Source organism: Helianthus annuus, chromosome 16 (genome assembly GCF_002127325.2).
Source record: "Helianthus annuus cultivar XRQ/B chromosome 16, HanXRQr2.0-SUNRISE, whole genome shotgun sequence".
NCBI lineage: Eukaryota > Viridiplantae > Streptophyta > Magnoliopsida > Asterales > Asteraceae > Helianthus > Helianthus annuus.
Window position 1 is genome coordinate 205104125 of NC_035448.2, and position 24425 is coordinate 205128549.

Below are 24425 nucleotides of genomic sequence, written 5' to 3' on the forward strand. Positions count from 1 at the left end.
ACCGTCGACTATCGAAGTGCAAAGGCACCAAATCTTGATCTTAGAATTAGCTTTTGAAAATTTTGGGGCTAGTTAGGGCTTTGGAGAGAAAGACGAAGAAACCAAATCTTGAATGCGGATTGTGGAGATATATTTAGATGTGGTTCCTCAATACTGTTTGTTTAGGCCAAAGATTAAACACTCACAAACAAAATGAAGAAGAGAATTTGCAACTTTCAAATGCTTCAACTATTATTATCGAGAAGAGAGTACAAAACAATATTTTTACTACTACGATTTAAAAGAAAACCAAACAAACACATGTATAAAAAAACCACATTCCATTGATTTTAGAACTACTTTAAGGTCCACTTTCCCAGCCTTTTCTCCAACAAGCTTGGTCAATTTTAGACCCTTTCTACTCCTTACCCTTCGACATACTCCATGGGTTGACCCGTACCCGTTTGACCCGTGACCCGAACCATCAAGATTAACCCAACAAATACACAAATCAACATATTCAAGGATCAAACCTTATTTTGTTTTAACCTTCAATTTCTATCTTTTGAATTCTTTAGGTGCGATGAATTCACTAACCCACGTTAAAAAAACCTTAACCCCGCGTCTAAAAAGCATTTATGTACTAATGTTTACTATTTACAAGTTGGAGCTTTTGTTAAGTATTGAAACTTCTTAAGACTACAGGGTGTGGAGGAGGCAAGTCCTTGGAGGATGCCCCTCCATGTCATCGGTACGTCAACATCCAAGGAGGATGCTCCTCCAAGGATGGACCAAGGAGGATGGACGACCAAGGAGGATGGACGATGGGCCTCCCCCCATTTTTATTTATTTATTTATTTATTTATTTATTTTTAAAATTTAACATGTTTTTTAACATTTAACAAGTTATAAAATAAAAACATTAATATTAAAAAAGACATTACATCATCATCATCATCGTCGTCGTCATCGTCATCATCATCATCATCGTCGTCGTCGTCGTCGTCATCATTATCATCATCATCATCATCATACTTTGTAAATCCCACTAATAACAAAGCTAAGGTAGGGTCTGAGGTGGGTAAGATGTAGACAACCTTACCTCTACCCCATAGGAATAGAGAAGCTGCTTCCAGTGAGACCCCCGACTCGATAGTAGTTTTGCATAAGCCTTGGACATAAGGCACATAACACTCAACAATCGAGACAACGGTCGATTAGTGCATGTACCCTTTTGTCTTTCGCCTATGAACGCTACCACATGATTCATAATTAACCGTCCACCGTTTTTAATATTATTTTCATGATATTAGTAAAATAACGTTAAAATTAGTGCAATTTCACTTTTGTCCCCCGAGGGCCCACACATATATACATTACATAACTTAAAAAAAGAATACTAGATTTGTAAAAGACTATTATACCCCTGAGTTAGGGCTAGACTAAGGGCAACACAGGGCTATAATGGTCATTTGGACCACACTAGACACCTAATCTTGCCCTGTACGCGGCGTATATATATATTTTTTTTTGTTTTCTCATTTTCTTTAAGACGGGGCTTCTAGCCCTGTACGTGGAGTATGAAGTGATTGCTTTGACATAGTATGAGGTTTTACAACTGGTCGGAGACTTGAATCCTAGACGCCCCGTCCAGGCCTGCACTAGGCATCTTAAAGGTGTGAAAATAGGCCCTTGGGTATGTGAATATGTAGACCCTTAATTAAATTCTTTACTTACTGATGTATAGAAACCTGACATTAAATATGTGACAATAGTCTTTTGAACAAACATAATGCATCTACAAATTGGTAGTTAAAGTGCAATGGCAAAGCATGTTGTTTAACTTGATTTGATGGTAATTGGTGTTTCCTGAAAGTTATATAACCTTTAATTTGGTAAATATTCAGTCGCAACATATGATATACTTCATCTTCCCCAATCATATCCGTGGTGTCCTACCTTGGACAAAATAGACATGAAGGACCCAACCGAAAATAAAGGACAAAAACAAATGAATACTACAAAATTAAATAAATCAAGAGAGAAGAAAACAAAGAAGAAGGGCTGCTATATGATGGGAGACTAGTAGACAAGAATTGTATGTAGAGAAACATAGCTTCTTAAACCTTCTTCTACGTTTTCTTCATCTTGTTCGTCGGTTGCATAAAATTCAGGCTCCTATGGTCCATTACGAGGACAAACTGAAGCAGTAATTCAAAATGCAAAAAAAAAGTAGAGAAAAAAAAAAAGAAAGATCGATCAGTCACGTTCTTTTTGAAGCCAATCGGGTCTGCCCAAGGTGAACTCTAAGCTCGGGTTTTTGTGGTCTGAACTTAATCCAATGCAGCTACTTGATCTTGAAGGATCACATACCTGAAAAGATTTACGTTATGAAGATTGAGTTACCTAGTGGAATGGACAATTACATATGAACGGTTATATATAAATGAAAAAGAAAAAATATAAATGATAATTTACATCGAGATAATTGGTAAACGGGCTACAAGCTGCGCCGCTACCCCTTTTTGAATAGCAAAACTAAGCCTTTTAAAAACTAAGTCCATAGATCTCGGGGTCATAACATTACTATGCATGACCCTTTGAACTCGACCAAGTAGATCAATTATCTTACTATGATTGGACCATGATCTTACTCATGTTATCAGAAATATTGGGTCGTTAAAATAGTTATGTACCCCCTTGTCAAGTTAGTTGTTATACGTGCCATATAAAAGGCGAACATTTACATATACGGCTGTATGTATATATTGTATACTACATCTTATACGGGCCACATATATGTGCTACTCTTATACGGAGCGTATTGTTTTTTTTTTTTTTTTTTCTAAATCAGTAAAAAAAATAGGATGTGCATTTAGTAAACATTAAGCCAACCCAATATTTTTTCAAAGAAGAATACCTCGACTAGATGACTGCCATTCTGTTGTCGAATCGAGGTAGATGAGGGTCCAAGATCATTCATTTCACTGTTTGTGTGTAGCCATCCCTCTCTATTGCTGAAATAATAAGTGGTCAATATCAGTTTTACACCAAATTATCACTCAGATAAACAAAATGGACATATTAAGGGTTTACATTAAGTTCATAGTTAAGGGAGAGATTTGATATGTATGGTTATTATTATGAATGTAGCAAATATATATGCATATACCTACAATGTCAATTACTGCAAGATGTAGTCTATGTGAAAGAGATAGATTCCATCATTGAATATTAAAATCACATATACAATACACTAATACTCTTAGATACGATGTTCCTAGAAAAGAAATGTGTAATTAGAATTTCTAAACAGAAAACTGGATTTTCTGAAGAATATATACACACACATGCATATAACTTAAGTGAATTTGGCAATGTTAAAAACATATATATAGCATCAACTAAATTAAAATATAAAAAAAGATGGTGACTTGGATGTGAGGATCATAAGACTAGATCACATTTTCTAAAAGATTCAATAAACAACATGCTTGGTGTGGTAAAATTTGAAAGTTAAAGTAAACTATTTATGCATATTTGGTAGTTCACTCGGGAAACTAGCTAGAATCGGAATAGAACATATCTGAAATTCAAGATAGGATGAAGACGTACTTACGATTCGTTGACCTGGTGACATCCTAGTGTGTTAAGGTTCAAGTTCTATATTAGGACAAAGATATTTGTAAAATGCGTGTGTGAGTTTGACATTAAAAGAAAACTACTCCGATTTATGATAAGATCCAGATGTTTTGTTACTATATAAAAGTTTACTAACACGGTGTTTAGAAGAAAAAAAAAATAATTTTATACTTACTATTTACTAAGCCAAAATCTAAATTCTTCTATATAGAGTGTATTTTAGTAACATATTCCTTCTACTGTCATAATATCAATCTATATTATTGATAATTATAGATCATGTTAATGGCACAATTTCATCAATCAATCATTCATTTCACAGTCAAATAACAATGGTAATTTACAATTTATCTTACTTGATCATAAAATTACAAACTAACAAATAGCTTTAGTAATTATAGGAGTTGAAAATATATCTATAACTAAGCTGTGTGAGAGTGCAATAGCAAAGGCAGCTTTTGATAGAATACTTACTTAGCATCCTCACTTTGCAGTTTAAATGATATTTAATGGATCACCTAACGTATGTCCGCCATTCTTCGTGAATCAAATTGATGAACATAAACACAACAGTATACTTGAATTACATAAATCCGTAATCAATTAGTCCGTCGCGTTTCACATTTTGAACCATTTAGAATTCTATATATCTCATATTTTCACTGCACATACCTACTTAATTTAAGCTCCAAATATTAATCATAATGAGACTGTCATATGGTGATAAAGAAAGCTACAATTTCGTTTAAAGCAAATTTAAAGAGAGAGAGAGAGACTGAAAAATGAAAAGGAAAAGGAAAAGGAGAAAATCAAAGACGATATAAAAGATGGTTGTTGATTTGTTGCATAAACAGTACGTTTATGACATGTCAATCAATAATAATAATATATGTAGTACAAACACCAACCTAGAAAAAAAACACACACTCCAAACATATTTCTTTTGGTTTTTTAGTGCTCTTTATATATTTCAGCAGATCAATATAGTTGAGTTATACGTTGCAATGTGTGTATATATATTTACACGAAGGTCAAATATGGTGTACGTTCGGGACTAATAAGGTATGATCAACGTCATCAACTTTCATGTCTGATGGTCTGCAGACATTCATAGTCAAGATACTGGCTTTTTAGGTCACATATGAAAATCTCCTCGTGATCATATTATGAAACATATATATTTTTAAAGTAAGGAATCCTTTATAATATAATAATGTGTTTAAAAAGAAATAATATTTAACTAGTACTGCTATGCTATAGTAATTATTTTTATAAAAAAGAAAAAGGAAAAGATTAAAGTTCTGCGTGTATATTAGCTTTAATTTATGGTTCTTCCCTCAAAGCAGAATATAGGTGGAAGTGTATAACTGTAAATGAACTGAAGTATTAGTGAACCGTTCACGCAAAAGTATAAAGTTTGTTAGTTTAATAAAAGAGCGAAAACTAACAAAAAGTTTTATTTAGTTAATTAAATGAACGCAGATGAACGCATGTCCGTTTCTGTAAGTCATGGCTGGCTCTGGGGGTGGGCGGGGAGAATCACCGGCCAGGGCCCGATATTTCGAGAGCACGTTTTTTTTTTATGAAAAAATTCGATATATATATGTAAAATATTTTTTAATAGGGTACACTCATACAAATATCAACAAAGGCTCCCTTACAAAACTATTATTATGGTTTAGATTAGTTATTAACCTCTTTGGCATTACGTTTAGACTTTTAGTGAGTTCAATACCCAATTTCGTTAAGGCCTAAGAGCACATTTTTTCGAGCTCGAACAGGGTACACAAATTCTTAGGGCCGGTCCTGCTGTAAGTATGTTCATTTCTTTTTGTTGTGTTTATTTATGTTCGTTTACATTTCCATATATACTTTTAATTTGTTATTAATTAGTAATACTAATTGGCCCATCAACCCAATCAAATTTTAGATCCAAGAAGCTCGTAATTGACTAAAAACAAGAGGAACGTATTCATATTTTGTTATTTATGTTCATTCATTTACGGCTCGTTCATTAAAACTATTACCGAACGGATATAAACAAACATGAACATGTTCATTTTCTTAACTAATGAATAAGAAAAATCCATCAGTTTAAGTGTTGGTGTCCATTCGTTTGTTCAGATAAAAGTTAAACCAACAACAAAAAAAGCCCCATTTGTTGGTAACCGGGTTCGTTACATGCCTAGCCAAGTCTCAATCCCAGGTGAAATCTTCTCCGTCTAAAAACGCAAACAACTAAAGAAAACGAAAAGCATAATAAAGCTGACATTATATCACTTTTACTCATCAGAAATGGCCGGTGGAATGGTACAAGGTTTTACCATTTTCAAGAAGATATCATGCAAAAAGTTAAAGGTCGTGCAAAATCTATTTATGACTAGATCATCTGTTGTAAAACAAACACACACGTACCCAAGAAATCATACCTTGAAGAATTGCTCCAGAGGGTTGTGCCAGTGGTGGTGGCTGCGGCAGCGGAGAAATTAGGGTAATCGGATTCTTGCTGATCAGCAGATGATCCTCCTTGATCCGAGAAACGCCTTAGCCCACCGCTTCCTGTGGTTGAGATATCGTCTTCTCCGGATCCATCAGATTGGCCTTCAAACAAGATTATTAGCAAAGAGTGAGATGGGGATGTTAACTAGTTGATTTCTTGTTCATTCAATTAAATCAACTAACAATAATTGAGTATAAGAACTACCTGAGGAAGCTGCAGGTTTGTCAGTTGTTTTGACAGTTCTATACATCTACAAAAAATGAAAAATTACTGAAATTAATATTATCCAAAAAAAACAGCAAAAGTAGTGAAGAAACTGAAGGAGAAAACCTACTGAAAAAAGAAAAAAAATTGTATGAATGAAAGTGTGTTTTTTTGTTCAATGCTCGAGAGTTAAAACACAAGTGATTGGATTGGACTTCTTCTTCTGTCATTAATCACGAGGCTGATGTTTGAATAACATGAGCTACCTAGCAGGTTTTATTATTATTATTATTATTATTATTCAATAATCTTGACTTACTTTTGTCTCTTATCATTCTGATCATCATCAGTCTCTCTCTCTCTCTCTCTCTCTACTCTTCTCTGACTTCATACTGCCCTCTAACTCAGGCATTAACTCCACACATCGGCGACTGTGCCGGAGGGTAATCGGAGAGAGAGAAAGAGAGCTACAGGTCAACCACAGTAAACCGGTTTTTGTTTGATGTAACTTCATTAGGTATACCTGTAAATGACTCTTGACATGAGCAAGTGTAAGATCTTTAACATCCATTAACTCCAAAACTGATTTTGGTGTAGCCCCTAAAAGAAAAAAAAAAAAAAAAAGATTACAACTTTATATATACATATGGAAAACGGGTTGGTTTAAGGGAAAACGGGTTTGTAGCTGGACAAGCAGCAAGAAAGGCAGAATCGAAGAAAGTTGACAAGCACGCTAAAGCTTGTGCAGAGAACCAGCATGTTTTTGTCCCTTTTGCCTTTGACACATTTGGCTCCCTAGCGCCAGAAGCTATCCAATTCCTGACTAGGGTCCAACAGGTCATCCGCAACAATTGCTCGGCACCAGGGGGACGGGATTTTGTCTTTGGCAGATTAGGGTTTGCAATTCAGAAAGGGGTGGCGGCGCAGCTTGTTGCCCGTCTACCTTTTGTTTTGATGTAACTTGGCAAGTATGAATGAAAAATTTGAGTTTGATTTAAAATATACATATGGTTAAAGAAAAGGAATCTGTGGAGCAAAATCAAGAAATGTTGGGAATATTATTACTTTCATGTCCTCCAAGAAGCTCAACCGCATGAACGAACCTCGAGTGAAGGGTGCTAGTCCATCGCATCCTGGGTGCCCTCATGCTCCTCTTAGCCGGAAGCTTTGGTAGAAACCTTGATCTCATCAACCCATGTGAGATTTCATGAGATGTGGGCCCACCGGTTCCATAGTTTTGGTAGTAACCATTAAATCTTGATACACCACCAATGGTTCCACAGGTTCCAGGCACACGATAACCTGGAGAAGCAGGACCATTGAGTCCATGGTTCATAAAGGGCATGTGTGTTCCGGAATTAGCACCAAAGTTATAAGGTGAAGTAGATGTAGAAGATGATGGATAGAAACACATCTTTGGATCTTTGTCCATAGATGAGTGGTCCAAATTAGGCAAAAAAGGAAACTGATGGTTGTGATATACTGGGATCCCTTTAATTGGCCTCAAACAGTCAGAAACATCAAGTAATGAAACCCCTTGGTTTATATGATTTTGGTTAATGTTTTGATGATGATGATGATGTGGGAACATATTTTGTGGGTTGTCTTGATCTCTTTGGGCTAAACTTGTTGATGGGTTTGTGAGGGAGAGGTAGGTATAGGACGGTTGTTGCGCGGTGTGGGATTTCGAAGGCGAATCGATATGACCGGGCCGAACCGAGGAGGATAAAGAAGAAGAATTTGGGAGGCTAATGTTGAGAGAGAGATCAGGAAGTGAAGTTGAAGGGGATGAAGATGGTGGTGGTGGTGGTTCTATGAAAATCCCTTCCAAGGGCATTTTCTTGCTTTGTGTTATTAGATAAACTAGAGATATCAACACGCACAAAACCCCTTCTTTTAACTCACTTTCTCCCACTCTCACACTAAGTGAGATTGCTTTTTTTGCACTATCTTGATATGCAATCAAATTGATACCATGGAAATCAACAAAAGGGAAGCTAGAAGAACAACACAATCACCAACACCGACACCAAACCAAACACAAAAAGAAAAAGTAAAAAAATGAAGGGTAGAAAGCTATGAAAGATTTCTTTAAATATATAAAAGGCAGAAGATAAGAGAGAGAGAGAGAGAGAGAGAGAGATATGAAACTGGAAACGAAAAAAAGTAAAACAAGGAATTCCAGAAAGAGGGTGTGGGGAGGAAGGGGGGTCTGGTTGTGTTCCTCCAAAGTGTATCTTGGAAAATGACACTAGAGAAAACAAGTTTCACACACGAACACAGGAAATTTTTAGGAACACATTTTCTGGTTTAGAGATATGAAAATAATATTTGGTAACATAATTGTTTTATATTCTGTTGATGAACAATATTTCAATATGGAATAATTTTATTTGACTCGTGTTATTTATAAAAGTTACCAGGAACATTCTAAATGCTAGAAATAGCCAACAATTACAAATTAATGTATATTGTATATATAATACAATTACCAGCTACCCTAAACCGTGGTTGGTTGCCTTTTTTTTCTTATTTGTTCTTTTAGATGTTTGTTTATTTTTATCCTTTAAATTTTAGCATTGAAATCTTTAATTTCTTAAAAAATTACAGTCGAGTTTTACATGTTTATTTTTATATATCTGTGGCATAAAAATTCAAGATAATTTGCGTTTCGACGTAAATTTTTATAGAACTGAGTCCGGTCAAATATAATACATTTTCTTGTTTAATTTTCTGTACGTTTTTGGTTGGTCGATATTTTAACGTAAAAATTTTACGAAACGCGGTGGGTAATTTACTTGTTTATCACACATACCAAAGAAAATTTGCAAGTAAAATTAAATAAAATGAAAAGTAAAAACTAATAAAATATTATAACTAATTTTACTATAATTTGTTTTTTTCTCATATGAATTTTAATTTTAATATTTGATCATTTATATTAGCTACGTCATATATATATATATATATATATATATATATAGAGAGAGAGAAAGTATAATGTACAAAATGCCTTAACCTACATTAACGTACGCGACCAGATATATAACGTGCGTTATTATTTTTTTTGACCATCTCAACGTGCGTGATTATACTTTCCATGCGTGATTATCACTTCTCATGCGTGATTATCACCAAAAATCTAATCCCATGCGTTATTTTGTGTCCCATGCGTGATTATTGCCTGATCCGACGGTTTACAGCGTCGCGTACGTGAAGTACGATAACGCGTAATGTATGTTAACCGCACTCTATATATATATATATATATATATATATATATATATATATATATATATATATAGGGTAAGGTTCATGCGAGAACCGCGAGAACCAATGTGAACACAACCTAAAATAGCTAAAAAAACCTAACCCCTACCCCCCCCACCCCCCAAAAAACCTAAACCCCCCACCCCCCCCCCCAAAAAAAAAAAAAAAAAAAAACTTAACCCCCCCCCCCCTACATGTGTTATCCACTTTAGTTTGAAAAATGATTTTACAATTGATTTTTGAAAAATCTCTTGAGTGTTTTATTTTGAAAAAATGATTAGAGAGAGAAACAACAATCTCTTGAGTGTTTTATTTTGAAAAATCATTTCACACTTGATTTTTTTATTAAAATGGTTGTTAATATGTTTTTATGTGCTTAAAGTGTTTTAATTAGTGGGTAAATGTTTGTGTAGTTTGCAGCTTTTTGTTTTTGTGTTAAAATCATTTTAAGTTTTTGATATTCTCAGTTGTTGTTTGAATTCAAATCAATATCTTTTAAAATGTTGAAACATTGTTTTAGATCGGTTGTTAGATGTCTTGTATAAACTTCAATCTAATATCACATTTTCATTACCTTTAGAAAGTACATAATTTAAATAGTTGATGATCACGTTTATTTTACATATAAAAAGTTGTGTTTTTTTTTTGCTGGCATAAATAGCGGTTACATATGTTGTAACAATGTTAAATATGTTACTTATAGTTACACCAGCCCTCTCTTGGACACAAAAAAGGGGCTGTAGTTATGTAACACATGTTTGTAACTTATCTTACACTGGAGGTAACACATGTATAACCACGTTACACGTGTTGGCCTTCATGATTATTAATATTTGTGTTTTTCATTTGTTATACAGCTGCAAGAGGGGCATTGTTGGAACTAGAAACAAACCTAACAAAAGTGTCTTCGATGTTGGCAAAACAAACTAAATCTTCACTTCGTGTGTGTTAGAAATTTAGTGTCATTTTTTTTGTGTAACTTAATTTGGACAAATTGTGTAGGTGTGATGGATGGCGTTAGCAGCTGCCAACCCTAAAATCTGCACTTGCGCGTTCCACCAAGTTAGCGCAATCCCTTCTAAAGTACCAGTGGCATATTTCACCCTGCGAGCCTCAGGGCATTCACACATTTCAAACACAGACTCTAGCTTTTCGAACCAATGGAGGAGTCCAACCGCTCCCTCTGTGCCATTGAACGTGCTTGGACGACAATCCATGAAGTTCTTGAAAGTACAGACAGGTTGTGGGGCGTGTTGACCTGCTTGTGCAGCTGCAAGTGCCGCGGCTACTTGTTCATTGATAAGAGCCGTCAACTGGGCTTGAGTCATGTTCACACGTCCCGACATGATCTTCATAGTAAAAGTAGAATAAGTGAGTTTGATTCGCTAGTAGTGCGATGACAGAAGAGTGTAAGCACATAGGTGTTCTCAAACAATAACAAATAGTGAGCAATGTAATCTAAGCATACCACGAGCAAAGTTCTATGCAATTCTAGCATGTAGGCAATAAACATAAACCTTATTACCTAGGATGTTGAGTCTTGCACGTGGAGCGAAGCGTCGTTGTGGATCGTGAGAGCACTGTTCTGGTTATAGTCTGGTTTTAATAAAAATGTTTTCCCATATTAAGACCAAGTTCTCTATAACCAATGGCTCTGATACCAATCTGTCACACCCCCAAAATCCACCTGCGGAGTATCACCGCTTGGGAGCGTGACTGATCAGGATCAAGCCACCAGTCATATAGAACAATATATATAGTAAAAGCAATTGCCATTAAACCAAACTAAATCCATATGAAAGGTGTTCCAAAACATAAGTAAGTTATCACTGTTTAGCGGAAGCGTATAAATAAAACCCATCATAATAAAGTATCAAATGTCATAAGTGTTTAACAAGACGATCATGATCCAAGCCCACAACGACCAGCTCCTCCCTGTGCAAGCTCCATGTATCTATCGACCTGCAAGGCATGTAACAGAGGATCAACAACTAGTTGAGCGAGTTCACAGAAAGTAAATGCGTAAAAGTATATTCGTTTGTAACATGTGGCTCTACTGGGCCGATAGTACGTTCTATTGGTGGGGGCTTCCCATGTTGTATAACCACTAGACTATTCGTAACCATAAGTGTTCTACATATCCCGAGAACAGTAACACGTACAAGTTTACGTAGGTTTTACGTAAGTATCCTTCACAACCGAGGATAGGGGTACGCGGGGGTTTACGTAGGTTTTACGTAAGTGCCTGACACAACCGAGGCAGTAGTGAGTATAAGTTCACGTAGGTTTTACGTGAGTGTCCTTCGCAACCTGAGGACAGTGAGCAGCATATGTATACGTAGGTTTTACGTATGTGTCCTGCACAACCGAGGACGATGGTATGGTAGTCTAGTAACAGTGTATGTACGATTCTATTCAACCTTATTCCTTCAATCCCATTCCCAAGCCTTGGGAATCCCATGCCTTAGTAAGAGTGTGAACTCACCGTGGTTTGCTCGGTATGCTAAGTTATGTGTTCGCAAATAATCCGTCAAGTCCTATAATATGCATGTACACTCAATCAGTTTATATCCTCACAGTTCACGTATCGTTCATGATCATACAGTATTTATTAAGTAACACCCGACTCATAGCATTAAGCAGTTATTCGCATCTTCACATGAGTTACACATAATGACATATAACCAATCCAGTTAAGTAACATCACAGTAGAACACAGAGTGTGCTTAGCAGCTTGCATCTTATATTCATGTAAACCGTAAATCAAATTCATGCAACTTCTTGTTTCACATAAGAGTTAATAGACTAAACATAGTTGGTAGTTCACCGTATCAACAAACTAGCAGATTTAACAAATTAATAGAGTTAACACCTGGGCCGAATCATACATGAAGTTCGGATAAACACATCAACAAAACTCAAACAGGGTATTAACTAGAATGTCGGACCACCATCTCCTTGTGTTATTGCGGGTAAAAAGTCGGATCCTCCTTGCCTAATGAAAAAAACTCGGACAATATCATTTAAAGAAACTCGGACCCTGGATGCTTTAGTGAAACTCGGACCAATCACCCTTAAAACTTCAGACCATGATGAGCATGCCTAAACTCGGACCTACTAGCTTCTTCACAAGCTCGGACCAGGTGAGTTTAAAGGTCGGACATGCTTTTGTTTTTAAAACTCGGACAAAGGCTCTATGCCTTATAAAAATTCGGACATTTTTGTGATGTACATGAACTTCGGACATTAAGGCAACCACCAAAAGGTCGGACATTACCCACTATGAAAAACTCGGACCATGGGTGTTATATGTAAAAGTCGGACAACCTATTCACTATATAATTCGGACCTTAAACAATACTTGAAACTCAGACAACATTCATGTGATAAAGAACTCGGACATATCTCCATAACAAAACTCAGACTGTTAAAATCAAAGGTCGGACTAACAACATGCGTGATTATCCAAGACAAATTCACAGAATTCAACAACAGTTGCACTTCAACATTCACACGATCAAAAACCCTAATTACATTGTGTCAGTCTAGCATCAAACCAATTATCCAACTAATCATGTATTCTTAATCACCAGGCAATCGATTAAACAACTATTCAATATCATTATCATCATAATCCGAATCAAATCAAGAATCGCAGAATGAATATTATATGAAGAACTAGGGTTTTCATGAACACATAATCAAGAATCAAGAATTGATAATAATCAAGTAATCAATTAGGGTTTACAAGTATTACAATGATCAATAAACAATTACCTTGAATGATTCTAGAGAAATAAAGGAATCAAGCTTGATGACTATCTTGTGCCAATGATGATGGTGGTGATGATTGCCAGAGAAAAGTACGTGCTTGGATTTTTGTTAAAATGATTAGTGAACAAGGGATTAGGGTTAAGTATAGTTTAAGTTTCACTAATTACTCTATACACCCTTAACTATTGTATTTTACACTAGTACACCATCTCAAACAGTTTCACAGTTTCACCACCAAGTTTATGCATTTAACAACTTTATCACAATTAACACATAACCATGCACAATCACACAATACACTTCATTGTATCAAAACGTATACAATTCCATAGCCAATTATTTGTGCAATTAAACAACTAAACAATACATGAACGTGCAATAAATGCTAAAAAGAAATCTTGGAAATTCGAGTTGTCACAGTCAAAGTATAGAGGACTCAAAATGTGCTCGGAAAATCCACAGATGTTAGTTCGTTTGGTCGTACGGTCACGTTATTCGTCTAATTACGACGAAACTCGAACGGGCGCGAAAACAATCCAAATGAAGCGACGAATGGTATTTTTGCATGCCGATCACTAAAATAAAAATATTTTAGTGTCTACAAAAAGTTTGGATGTCCAGATGTGGTCAGAACGTAAGATATGCGCGTAAATACAAACATACGCCGTTTTTGACACTTTTAGTCCCTCTATGATCAAATAAGCCTATTTTCGCACACCGAACCACTCAAAGCTTATTTCTAAGCTATGTTAAGGTTATTTATGGTATGTTTACCTTATGATCATGTTCTAGACTGTACGTTGCCATACGAAATGGCAGACTTTTGCAGTTTGACGCAAGTAGTCCCTGTGAGCGAATAAACTTGTTTTTGCCACACCAAACCCTTTAAAACTTATTTCTAAGTTATGTAAAGGTTAGTTAAAGTATGTTAAGCTTATGTTGCAATTCCGGAGTGTTTGTCGCGTTAAACTAATTACATTTACGCATCAGTTTGCGTATAACTTTCTAGAAAGCGATATAGAGTTTAAAATCGATCAAACTCAAAACGTGCAAAATGTCAAACATAATTAATAAACATTGGGATCAAAACACACTGTTTTATTGATATTGAATTATCCAGAGTCTATACAATGATTACACAAGCACAAATGTCACAGTTTTTAAAACAAATTGATTTCGAAGATATTGCTGGTTTGGAAGTACTGTTTTCTCGGGATTTCGATTGGATTTTCAATAGATTTGACTTGTTAAACGTGGTTGCTACACAGGTCTCGACTCAAGGTCTCGTATAGTGAAGTCTTGACTCGGAACCAGGGATTGTGACTCGAAACAATAGTCTCGACTGGAGGTCTCGACTAGTCCATTTTTCACTCGAAACAAGTGGTCGCGACTGGGTACTATTCACTCGAAACCAGGGTTTTGAGTGGTCCATTTTTCATTCGAAATCAGAGGTCTCGATTCAGGGTCTCGACTGGGATCTCGAATTGTGCATTTTTTGACTCGAAACAAGGCCTCGACTCGAGAACAACTGATCTCGACTGGCTTAGGGAGTGGTGGAATTTTTCTTGGCAAATGTAGGAAAAATTTCACTATTTCGTGTTTAGAGAATTATCCATAGCTAATCTGGACAAACCGTTTGAATCGTAATTTCATTGGAAAATCCAGAAAAAGGTCTTCGACATTATATAACATTGGAATCGTAATTTCGAGACGAATCTAACGGTATAACTTGGTAAAAACAGTTTTCAGAAAAATTTTGTAAGGTTTTACCAGATTGTTACGTTAAAATGTCAAACATGACGAATCTGAATGCACTTTTGAGGATGGAGCATGAAGTTGGTACCACAAACAAACTTCCTAAGATGATGAAGGTGGAAAATTATCTTACATGGAAGGACAGGTTCCAATCCTTCATTGAATATCAGGACACATGCACATGGATCTGTATTGTAGATGGGTACACAAACCCAACACAAGATTTTGAGGGTAGACCACGTGTCACCGCTTACGTAAACATGCAAGAGGCTGATAAAAAGATGTATGAGGCTGAAAAAAGAGCCTTGGCTGCCATAAAAATGTCCTTACCTGATGGCATCAAGCATGCCTTTACGAAGTACACTAGTTCAAAGGAAATGTGAGATGCATTAGAAAAGCGATATCAGGGAAATGTAGATGTTAAGAAGAACAAAGTTGATCTACTAAAGAATCAGTTTGCTGTTTTCAAGTGCATGAGAAATGAGTCACTTGAAGATATCATCACTAGATACTATCATCTCATGTCAGAGATGGACAACTATGACATAGACAGTTATACTGACATAGAGATCAATGACAAGCTGCTTGATGCTCTACCTGCAAAGTGGGATATCTACACTCTCATGATTAAAGGGGAACCAGATTATGAGACAAAAGATCTTAAAGAGGTTGTTGGTAAGCTAAGAGCTTATGAGCTCAACATGAAGAAGCAGGAAATAGGCTATGATCAGGTTCAGGATCCAGGAGTTTACAATGGACTTCCATCTTCTTCGCCTCACAATGCTTCTAGTGATTTAGCTAATGCGTTTCTATCATGTGAAAATGAGTAGGTTACGATAAATGATGATGGTGATGTGTGTTTCGTTGTTGCTTCAGGAGGATCAACAGGAGCTAAGAGAATATCAGCTACAAATCACAGTAGCAGTACAAAGTCGATGCCTATGAGTGTGAAGTCTGCTGAAGAACATCTTGCTCTACTTACCTCATTCGTTGCTTCGTATCAGAACTACATTCAGCGAAAGATATCTGATCCTGCCACTTTAGATGAAGATTATGATCAGATTGACCCTGATGACTTGGAGGAGATGGATTTGCAATGGCAGATGGCCATGATTTCCAGAAGAGTCAAGAGGTTCATGAACAGAATAGGAAGGAAGTTTGTAGGAAAGAGTGTTGGTTTTGACAAGACCAAAGTGAGGTGCTTTAACTGTCAAAGTTATGGGCATTTCGCTAGGGAATGTCAAAAACAAAAGCAAGATACTTCGTGTCAGAGTTCAAACAATAGGAATGCATCAAACAACTCTAACTCAAGGGCATTGATCTCTACTGCATGAGAAGATTCATATGACTAGAGTGTTCATTTAGAAAATGATGAGAATGTCATTCAACCATTCATGGCAGAGATAGTGCCCGTTGAAGATGCTGAAGCAAAGGTGGATGCTGAAGTTGAGAAGGGACTTGAAGCTGAGGTAGATAAGGCTGATCAGACAACTGAAGCTGAAGAGGAAAAGCTGAAGTCTGACAATTAAAGGGAAGCTGAAGAGAAAGATGAAAAATACAAAAGAATGGACGCTCAAATTGCTGCTCTTATAGCCAACTCAGATAAGTCCACAGGAGAGGTAAGTAACTCTGCTACTTCTGTTTGTTTAAGATGTCGTGAATTATAAGGTGAAGTTGACAGGTTGTCAAAACAAAACCAAAGTATGGTAAACGAGATGTCAAACATAAAAGGATCAAACTTTTTTGCTAAAAGAAACGAGTTGTTATATTTGAAGAAGATAAAGGGTTATGAAGATGAGATTGAAGCTTTAACTTGCAAATTAAATGAAAAACTTCAAATCATAGACTTAGCTCATGATATGATTATTGAGAAAACAAAAGAGATTTCTGAAAAATGCAAAGAGTTGTCAGATGCATAACTCAAAATTGTTGAACTTGAAAAGAAAATGAATCAATTCAGAGATTCTGCTTTTGTAATGAAACATATGATGGGTGGCTTGAAGAAAAGTAATGACAAAACCAGTGTGGGCTTCCATGGTTTCAATGAAGTTCCACCTCCTGTTAGTCATGACTATTCTTTCTTGCCCAATGAAGACGAGCTAACAGAATTTATGTCAACATCACCTAGTAGTTTCACATCAAGTCAAGGGGATGAGTCTAGAAGTGATGATGCTAGTGTTAAGAAGGGAAATAACAGTGAACCTGTCTTGAAAAAGAATAATTCACCTCCTAAAAACAAACACCAAACTTTTGTTAGAAAGGTTACTTTTGTTAAAGGTAGTGACATGAAAAATGAGACAACTGTTATTGAAAATGTATCAAATGTAGAGTTTGCTAAAAATAAAAACAAAGAAAAATCTGAATCTAAGCAAACTGAACAAAATCCTTCCAAGGAATCATCATCAAAACTAGGATCTAGTTCAAAGGCTTCAGATAAGAAGTCTTTGAAAAAGAGATCGTGCTTCAAGTGTCACACCAAGGGACATGTAGCTAGCTGTTGTCCTAACAAAAAGAGTGAAGCACAAATTAGTGAGAAACAGAGAGGGAAATCACCAGAGAAGAAAGGTGAAAATGAGGAGAAAGTCTTAAATTCTCCAAAGAAATCTGCTCCTAAGCAACAAGAGGGTGTTGCTGGTGGTGTAGATAAGGCTGAAAAAGGAACTCCACAAGTTCCTCGTTTTCAAAGAACTCAACCAAGATTGCAGCCTGAATCTACATCAGGTAGAACTGAGAGACATAGAAGTAGTTCACCAAAAATGAACAATCATAATAATTTCAGAAGTCAAGGTCAATATCAAAATCTATACCAAAATAATGGTGGTCAAACTTTTTATAACAATGTCTTTAGAAATTACACCAATCAAGCTTCTTGGAATCAAAACTCAAGGTTTCAAAGGTGAAATAGTCCAAACACATATAGGAACCCTCAGGACCGGAGACCTTAAGGAAATCAAACCCCATTTACATCAACAGGTCCGAGATCCACGACTCTAGTTAGGAGTGATGGATATTGGATGGATGTTCCTGTAGTTGGTGAATCTGGACGACCCAAGACCATTAAGTCTTGGGTCCCCCAATCTAACTAATCTTTTGGTTGGTGTGTGTAGGAGCTGCTAACGAGGATTATCAACTTATGGTATGTTGATAGTGGCTGTTCTAGGCACATGACGGGGGATGCGAGATTATTTTCTGAATTTGAAGAATATGATGGTGGACATGTGAATTTTTCTGGTGCTAAAGGTGGTAGGACTACTGGACGAGGAAAAGTGACGAATGGGAAGATCACTTTGGACAAAGTGAACTATGTTGAGCAGCTTAAACACAATCTGATGAGCGTGTCACAAGTCTGCGACAAGGGTCACTCGGTCCATTTTACTAGGTCTAAGGCATTGGTATTGAAACCGGGTTTGGTTATTCCGGACGACTGGATAGTAATGCGTGCACCAAGGAGAAATGATACTTGTGTCATGGACGTGGGTGCCAAGGATCCGTCTGCTGTGGTGGCGTGTTTACTGTCAAAAGCATCTGAAGCTAAATCTATGTTGTGGCACAGACGCATGGCCCATATTCACTATAGGAAAATGAATTACCTTATTAAAAACGAGCTAGTGAAAGGGGTTCCAATCCAGAGGTTTCATGTGGAAGATCAATGTCTTCCAAACAAAACAAGAAACCTCATAAGTCTAAAACAGTAAAGTCCATAGATGCCCCTTATGAATTACTTCACATGGATTTATTCGGTCCAGTGAATGTGAGGAGCATAGGTGGAAAGTACTACTGTCTTGTTGTCACTGATGATTACTCATGTTATTCATGGGTTTTCTTTTTTAGGTACAAAATATGAGACAGCAGAGATGTTGATAGATCTTTTCACAAAATTGGAAAACGTCCATGATGCAAGGATCAAGAGGATAAGGAGTGATAATGGCACGAAGTTCAAGAATCAGATTCTGGATCTCTATTGTCTTCGAAAGGGAATTGAACATCAAAATTCTGCTCCCTATACGCATCAACAAAATAGGGTCGCTGAGAGGAAAAACAGGACGTTGATTGAAGCCGCTAGGATGATGCTTTCAGATTCGAAGCTACCAGTTCTTTTCTAGGGAGAAGCAGTGAATACAGCTTGCTACGTCCTAAATAAAGTTTTAACTGTTAAACGTTTTTGACAAAACTTGTCATGAATTGATGTTTAACAAAAAACAAAACTTGGAAGGCTTTGAACCATTTGGATTACCCTGCACCATTGTGCGAAACAAAGATAAACAAAAATTCGGTGAGGTGGCTGATGAAGGCTACTTTCTAGGTTATGTGCCTGGCACACCGAATAAAAGGGGTTTTAATCTAAAAACGGGTAAAATTGAGGTTGTCCTTAATGTTGAAATTACTACATACAAACCTCAACAATCAACGAATGGACCTGCTATATTATATGATTATGAAAGTGTTTTTAAATCATTTATTGTTCCTGAGTTTTCTAATGCAGATGATTCTCAGTTGATTCAAACGGTGATGAGGGACGAGGATGAAGGTGTAACACCCCGACCACGTAGGACAACAAACCGTGGCGGAAACGTTGGGGAGTGTTGTAACAGAAGCCATTGTTTCATAACCATGGATACAAAAAGTGTTTTGTTTTATTGATAACATTAAATATTAATATTGTCTTATCACATAACAAACAAGTTTCTTATTGACTATCATAGTTATTATGTCACTAAGGCCTTGTCCAGATCCTACGTGACGCATGCATCCTAGAAATCAAGCATCAACACCTGAAACATATGTAAAAACTTAGTCAGCAAAGAAATGCTGGCGAGTACATAGGTTTTATAAGAGTATCAGAATCATGGCTCATTTATATGTTGCAGTACTTTATTAGACTACAAGAGTCAAAATACAAACCATATTTTGAAAAATGTATTGCAACATAGTTAACCAACTCAAATCAAGTTGATTATTGTTTATAAAATCTCGTAGCCATGCTTCTTAATCCCAAAAACATTTGTTTTAGAAAACCAACTTGTAAAACATCTTGTAAAAACTCGTTAAAAACTCGTATGGTTTATATTATTTAGAAAACCTCGTTTGTGTGATATCGTTCCAAAATCGTTTACCCAAGTGAACTAAATAACGCCACGGTATGTAATATGTTGAAAACACTTATATATAGGATGTACCAGCGGCGTATCCACCATGTTTTCACCATATCACACCCGTCCCGTTATCTAAACACTAACCAAAAACCAATCGTTTACCCAAATAGTTTAACTTGTTAAAATCGTTTTCCAATTCGTTTCCAAATCGTTAACTCGTTCAAATCGTTTAAATCGTTCTCGTTTTAATTGTGAAAAACTATTTGTGGTTGCCTCGCTAATAACATTCAAACCTTCGTGACTCGATCACCTCGCTTCTCGCTTCTCGAATTAACAAACCACCAAAGGGTAAGTTAACAAACATCAGATTCAGTCGCTACCCACAACCCCCACACATAACCATGGGTGTAGTAAAGTAACGGGATTTGTCAGATCCTATGGTACCATAACCTAATACTGGTCGGTTGGGCCAAAATTAATGAATGTCATTTGTTATGTAACTACAACCATCAAGTTTCGTTCACATTATTGAAATCGTTATTAGTTTAGTAAAAATCATTTTAATCGTTTTTGAAATCATCGTTTAAACCTTGAAAACATTTCGTACATATGAATCACCCCAAAACATTTAAAAACAGTAAAATAGGGGAACTATGTACTCACATGGAGTGCAAAGTATCTTCAATCAATAGAACTCAAGCAAACTCAAGTAAACCAGAGCAATCAAACAGCACCTAGTAATCGAACCACCAGTCAAACAATAGACGCCTAAATCGGAAGATCGGATAGAATGAGGTCTTGTAAACCAAATGAGTGTTGGAACTCATGTGATATGGTTTAACAAAGCCTACATTCTAAATTGAAACCTAACCTAAGTGCTTTCGACCCATCGCGACCCATTAAGGTAGCTTACGCTACTTTAACGCGCCGTGCGCGCAAATGCGTGTTCGAGACGTCTAACTAGTCCTATGACAAGTATTATATGCCAAAACATGTTTTAAATATGTTACAAAATCAGTTATGTGACAAAAGTTTAGGTTACATATGTTTAATTACCAATTACGTATGAAAAGGTTATTTTGGTAATTTACTTAAGGCATATAAACTACTTATCATACAACTATTTAAACTAGGCGACCATAAGGTATAACCTTGGAAGGTTATTCCCTATGCTATTATGGTCACAAAACATGTTTGGTCGGATCCTAATGATCGACCAAACGGGTCGTGTTCGGAAGTCTAAGCGGGTGTTTAGTCTGCTTGACTTACGACTCTACACAAGCACTAAACTAAAAAGTGACGAGCTAAACATGTCGAAACATGTTTAGTTAAGTTAGAAAATAGGTTTGGTATCAAAACAAACGGTTTTGATACCTAAAAGTAGCTTGGTTAAAAAAATACGCGAGAAAACGCATTCTGGCCGAAGCTACGACTCGTCACTGAGCCTAGATAACGTGGTAATCAGTAGGTATAGTTACTAGGGACTATAACCATCGTGATTACGCTCACATTATGAAGTTCAAATGAACTTTGCGTTGACCATAAACTGGTTAAAGCAGACAGTCAAACGCAGTTTGACTTTAACGCTAAAACGAATGAAAAGAACGAAAGAAGACTTACAGAAGGTCCCCGCAAGATTTGATTCCGATTTTTCTCTCAGGTAGGAAGCATATACTTCCACTTAGAGAGCATAAATCAGATTTCAAATTGTGGGTTTTGAAGTGAAATGGATGGGGTATATATAGGATTTCTAGAACCGTTAAGATCGTTCCTCGAAAACTGAGCTTTGATCTGGACCTTACACGTGTGCCCATGGTTTTCTAAAAACCATGGGAGCCCCTAATATGGACTATGTTCATTGAATACCAGCCCATGGTTTTGCAAAACCGTGGGTGAAAACCATCACACTTCAAAATGGACTAGGTTCATTGAATCTGCCAGAAATTTCAAAAATGGTCCCTACACTTGTAAAAGTTCATTTTTTGGCACTTTTAAACCCCTTTAACCTCATTTCAAGGCTCTAAAATGATGTTAAAGTATAGGGAACTTAAAATATGCTCAAAGACATCACGGATGTCGGTTTGTTTGTCCGTACGGTTGCGTTATTCGGTTAATTACGACGGAAGTCGTAACGAACGCAAAAACGATCCAAATTACGCGACGAATGGAATTTTATCATGCCAATCACTAAAATAAAATATTTTAATGATTTCATAAATTTTTTTTGGAAGTCCGGATATATTCAGAACGTAAGATATGTGCGAAAATGCAAACTTATGCACTTTTTGACGCTTTTTGTCCCTATTGATCAAATAAGTTTATTTTTGCGTAGTAAACACCTCAAAGCCTATTTCTAAGCTATGTAAAGGTTATTTAGGGTATGTTTAACTTATGATCAAGTTCGGAATGTTCGTTACTACACAAATCGGTATAGTTTCACAGTTTGACACAAATAGTCCCTGCGATCGAACAAAGTTGATTTTTAACACACCAAACCATCCAAAACTTATTTCTAAGTTATGTGGAGGTTATTTAAGGTATGTTAAGCCTATGTGACTATTCCGGAGTGTTTGTTGCATTAAACTGGTTATATTTACGCATCGGTGCGCATGTAACCTTCCAGAAAGCGATTTAGAGCTTGAAATTGGAATCGAATCGAATTGAAAACTTACCAAACATGAATACACACATAATAACATAGAATATATATAATAACACCAAAGCACATTGTTTTATTAATAATCATCATTGTTTTACATTGAACCACGACTACTGAACACAGTTGTCACAGTCTCCCCTACTTCAGGAAATTTCGTCCCGAAATTTAACTAGAGGAAGATTGTGAAAACAAATGCGGATATTTCGCCTTCATCTGGTCCTCACATTCCCAAGTAAACTCTGGGCCACGTTTGGACTCCCAACGAACTTTGACTAATCGAATCCGTTTGTTCTTCAACTGTTTGAAAGCACGGTCCATAATCTCCACGGGTTTCTCGACAAAGTGCATCGTTTCATCGATTCGGATCTCGTCGAGAGGAATGTGAAGATCTGCGTCAGCTAAACACTTTCACAGATTGGACACGTGAAAAGTCGGGTGAATATTACCAAGCTCTGGAGGCAGCTATAGTCGATAGGCAACCTTCCCAATTCTTTCCACAATCTTGAATGGTCCAACATATCGAGGTGCAAGTTTTCCTTTCTTTCTAAATCTCACGACTCCTTTCCAAGGTGAAACCTTGAGTAGGACACGATCTCTGACTTGGAATTCTAAGGGCTTGCATCGCATATCCGCATAACTCTTTTGACGGCTTCGAGCTGTCAGAAGATTATCGCGGATTTTCTTGATTTTGTCTGTTGTTTCCAGAACGCGCTCAGGTCCAGTAAGCGAAGCTTCCCCGATCTCATTCCAACAGACAGGTGAACGACATTTTCGACCGTAGAGAGCTTCGAATGTTGCCATATTAATGCTAGCATGATAGCTATTGTTGTAAGAGAATTCTATCAATGGCAGATGAGAATCCCAAATACCACCAAAGTCTATCACGCATGCTCTAAGCATATCCTCCAAAGTTTGAATCGTTCTCTCAGATTGACCATCTGTTTGGGGATGATAAGCAGTGCTTAGATTTAGTTGGGTTCCCATAGCAGATTGTATGGTCTTCCAGAAATGAGATGAAAATCGGGCATCACGATCAAAGATGATATCCAAAGGAACACCATGTCATGTCACAATCTCATCAACATAAATCTTTGCAAGTTTATCAGCAGATAGGTCCTCGTGAATTGGAATAAAATGAGTTGATTTCGTTAATCGATTGATAACAACCCAAATAGCATCATGACCATTAGATGTACGCGGTAACTTAGTGATGAGATCCATCGCAATGTTCTCCCACTTCCAAACCGGTATCTTTGGTTGTACAAGCAACCCAGAAGGCTGTTGATGTTCAGCCTTAACTTTGAGACAAGTTAGGCATTTCGATACGTACAAGGCAACATCCTTCTTCATACCAGGCCACCAGCACTGAGTACGAAGATCCTTATACATTTTATCAGCACCAGGATGGATAGAATATCGAGACTTATGAGATTCGTTCATTACCAAGGTGCGAAGATCGTCTTGTTTCGGGATCCACAAACGATCCTTGAAATAGAGCAAACCATCGTCTTTTGCTTCGAGTTTAAGCTCAAGCTGACGTGGTAATTTC

The 24425-nt window shown here is 36.7% G+C and overlaps 1 protein-coding gene across 1 annotated transcript; it reads right to left on the reverse strand.

Moving 5' to 3' along the window:
* Positions 1-1827: 1827 nt before the first annotated feature.
* Positions 1828-8610, reverse strand: LOC110915674 (transcription repressor KAN1). Its single transcript, XM_022160405.2, has 6 exons — positions 7391-8610; positions 6849-6925; positions 6326-6371; positions 6051-6222; positions 2900-2996; positions 1828-2352 (listed from the first exon to the last, which is right to left on the reverse strand). The coding sequence occupies exons 1-6, from the start codon at positions 8160-8162 to the stop codon at positions 2239-2241; spliced, it is 1278 nt and encodes a 425-aa protein (XP_022016097.1). The 5' UTR covers positions 8163-8610; the 3' UTR covers positions 1828-2238.
* Between the last annotated feature and the right edge of the window lie 15815 nt (positions 8611-24425).

What these genes read in the sequence shown, in the direction of transcription:
- LOC110915674 (XM_022160405.2), bottom strand. Translation starts at nt 8,162, where the DNA reads ATGCCCTTGGAAGGGATTTTCATAGAACCACCACCACCACCATCTTCA. An exon ending in GCTTCTTGGAGGACATGAAA is followed by an intron (nt 6,926 to 7,390) that starts GTAATAATATTC and finishes TTTTTCTTTTAG; the next exon opens with GGGCTACACCAAAATCAGTT. An exon ending in CAAACCTGCAGCTTCCTCAG is followed by an intron (nt 6,223 to 6,325) that starts GTAGTTCTTATA and finishes TCTTGTTTGAAG; the next exon opens with GCCAATCTGATGGATCCGGA.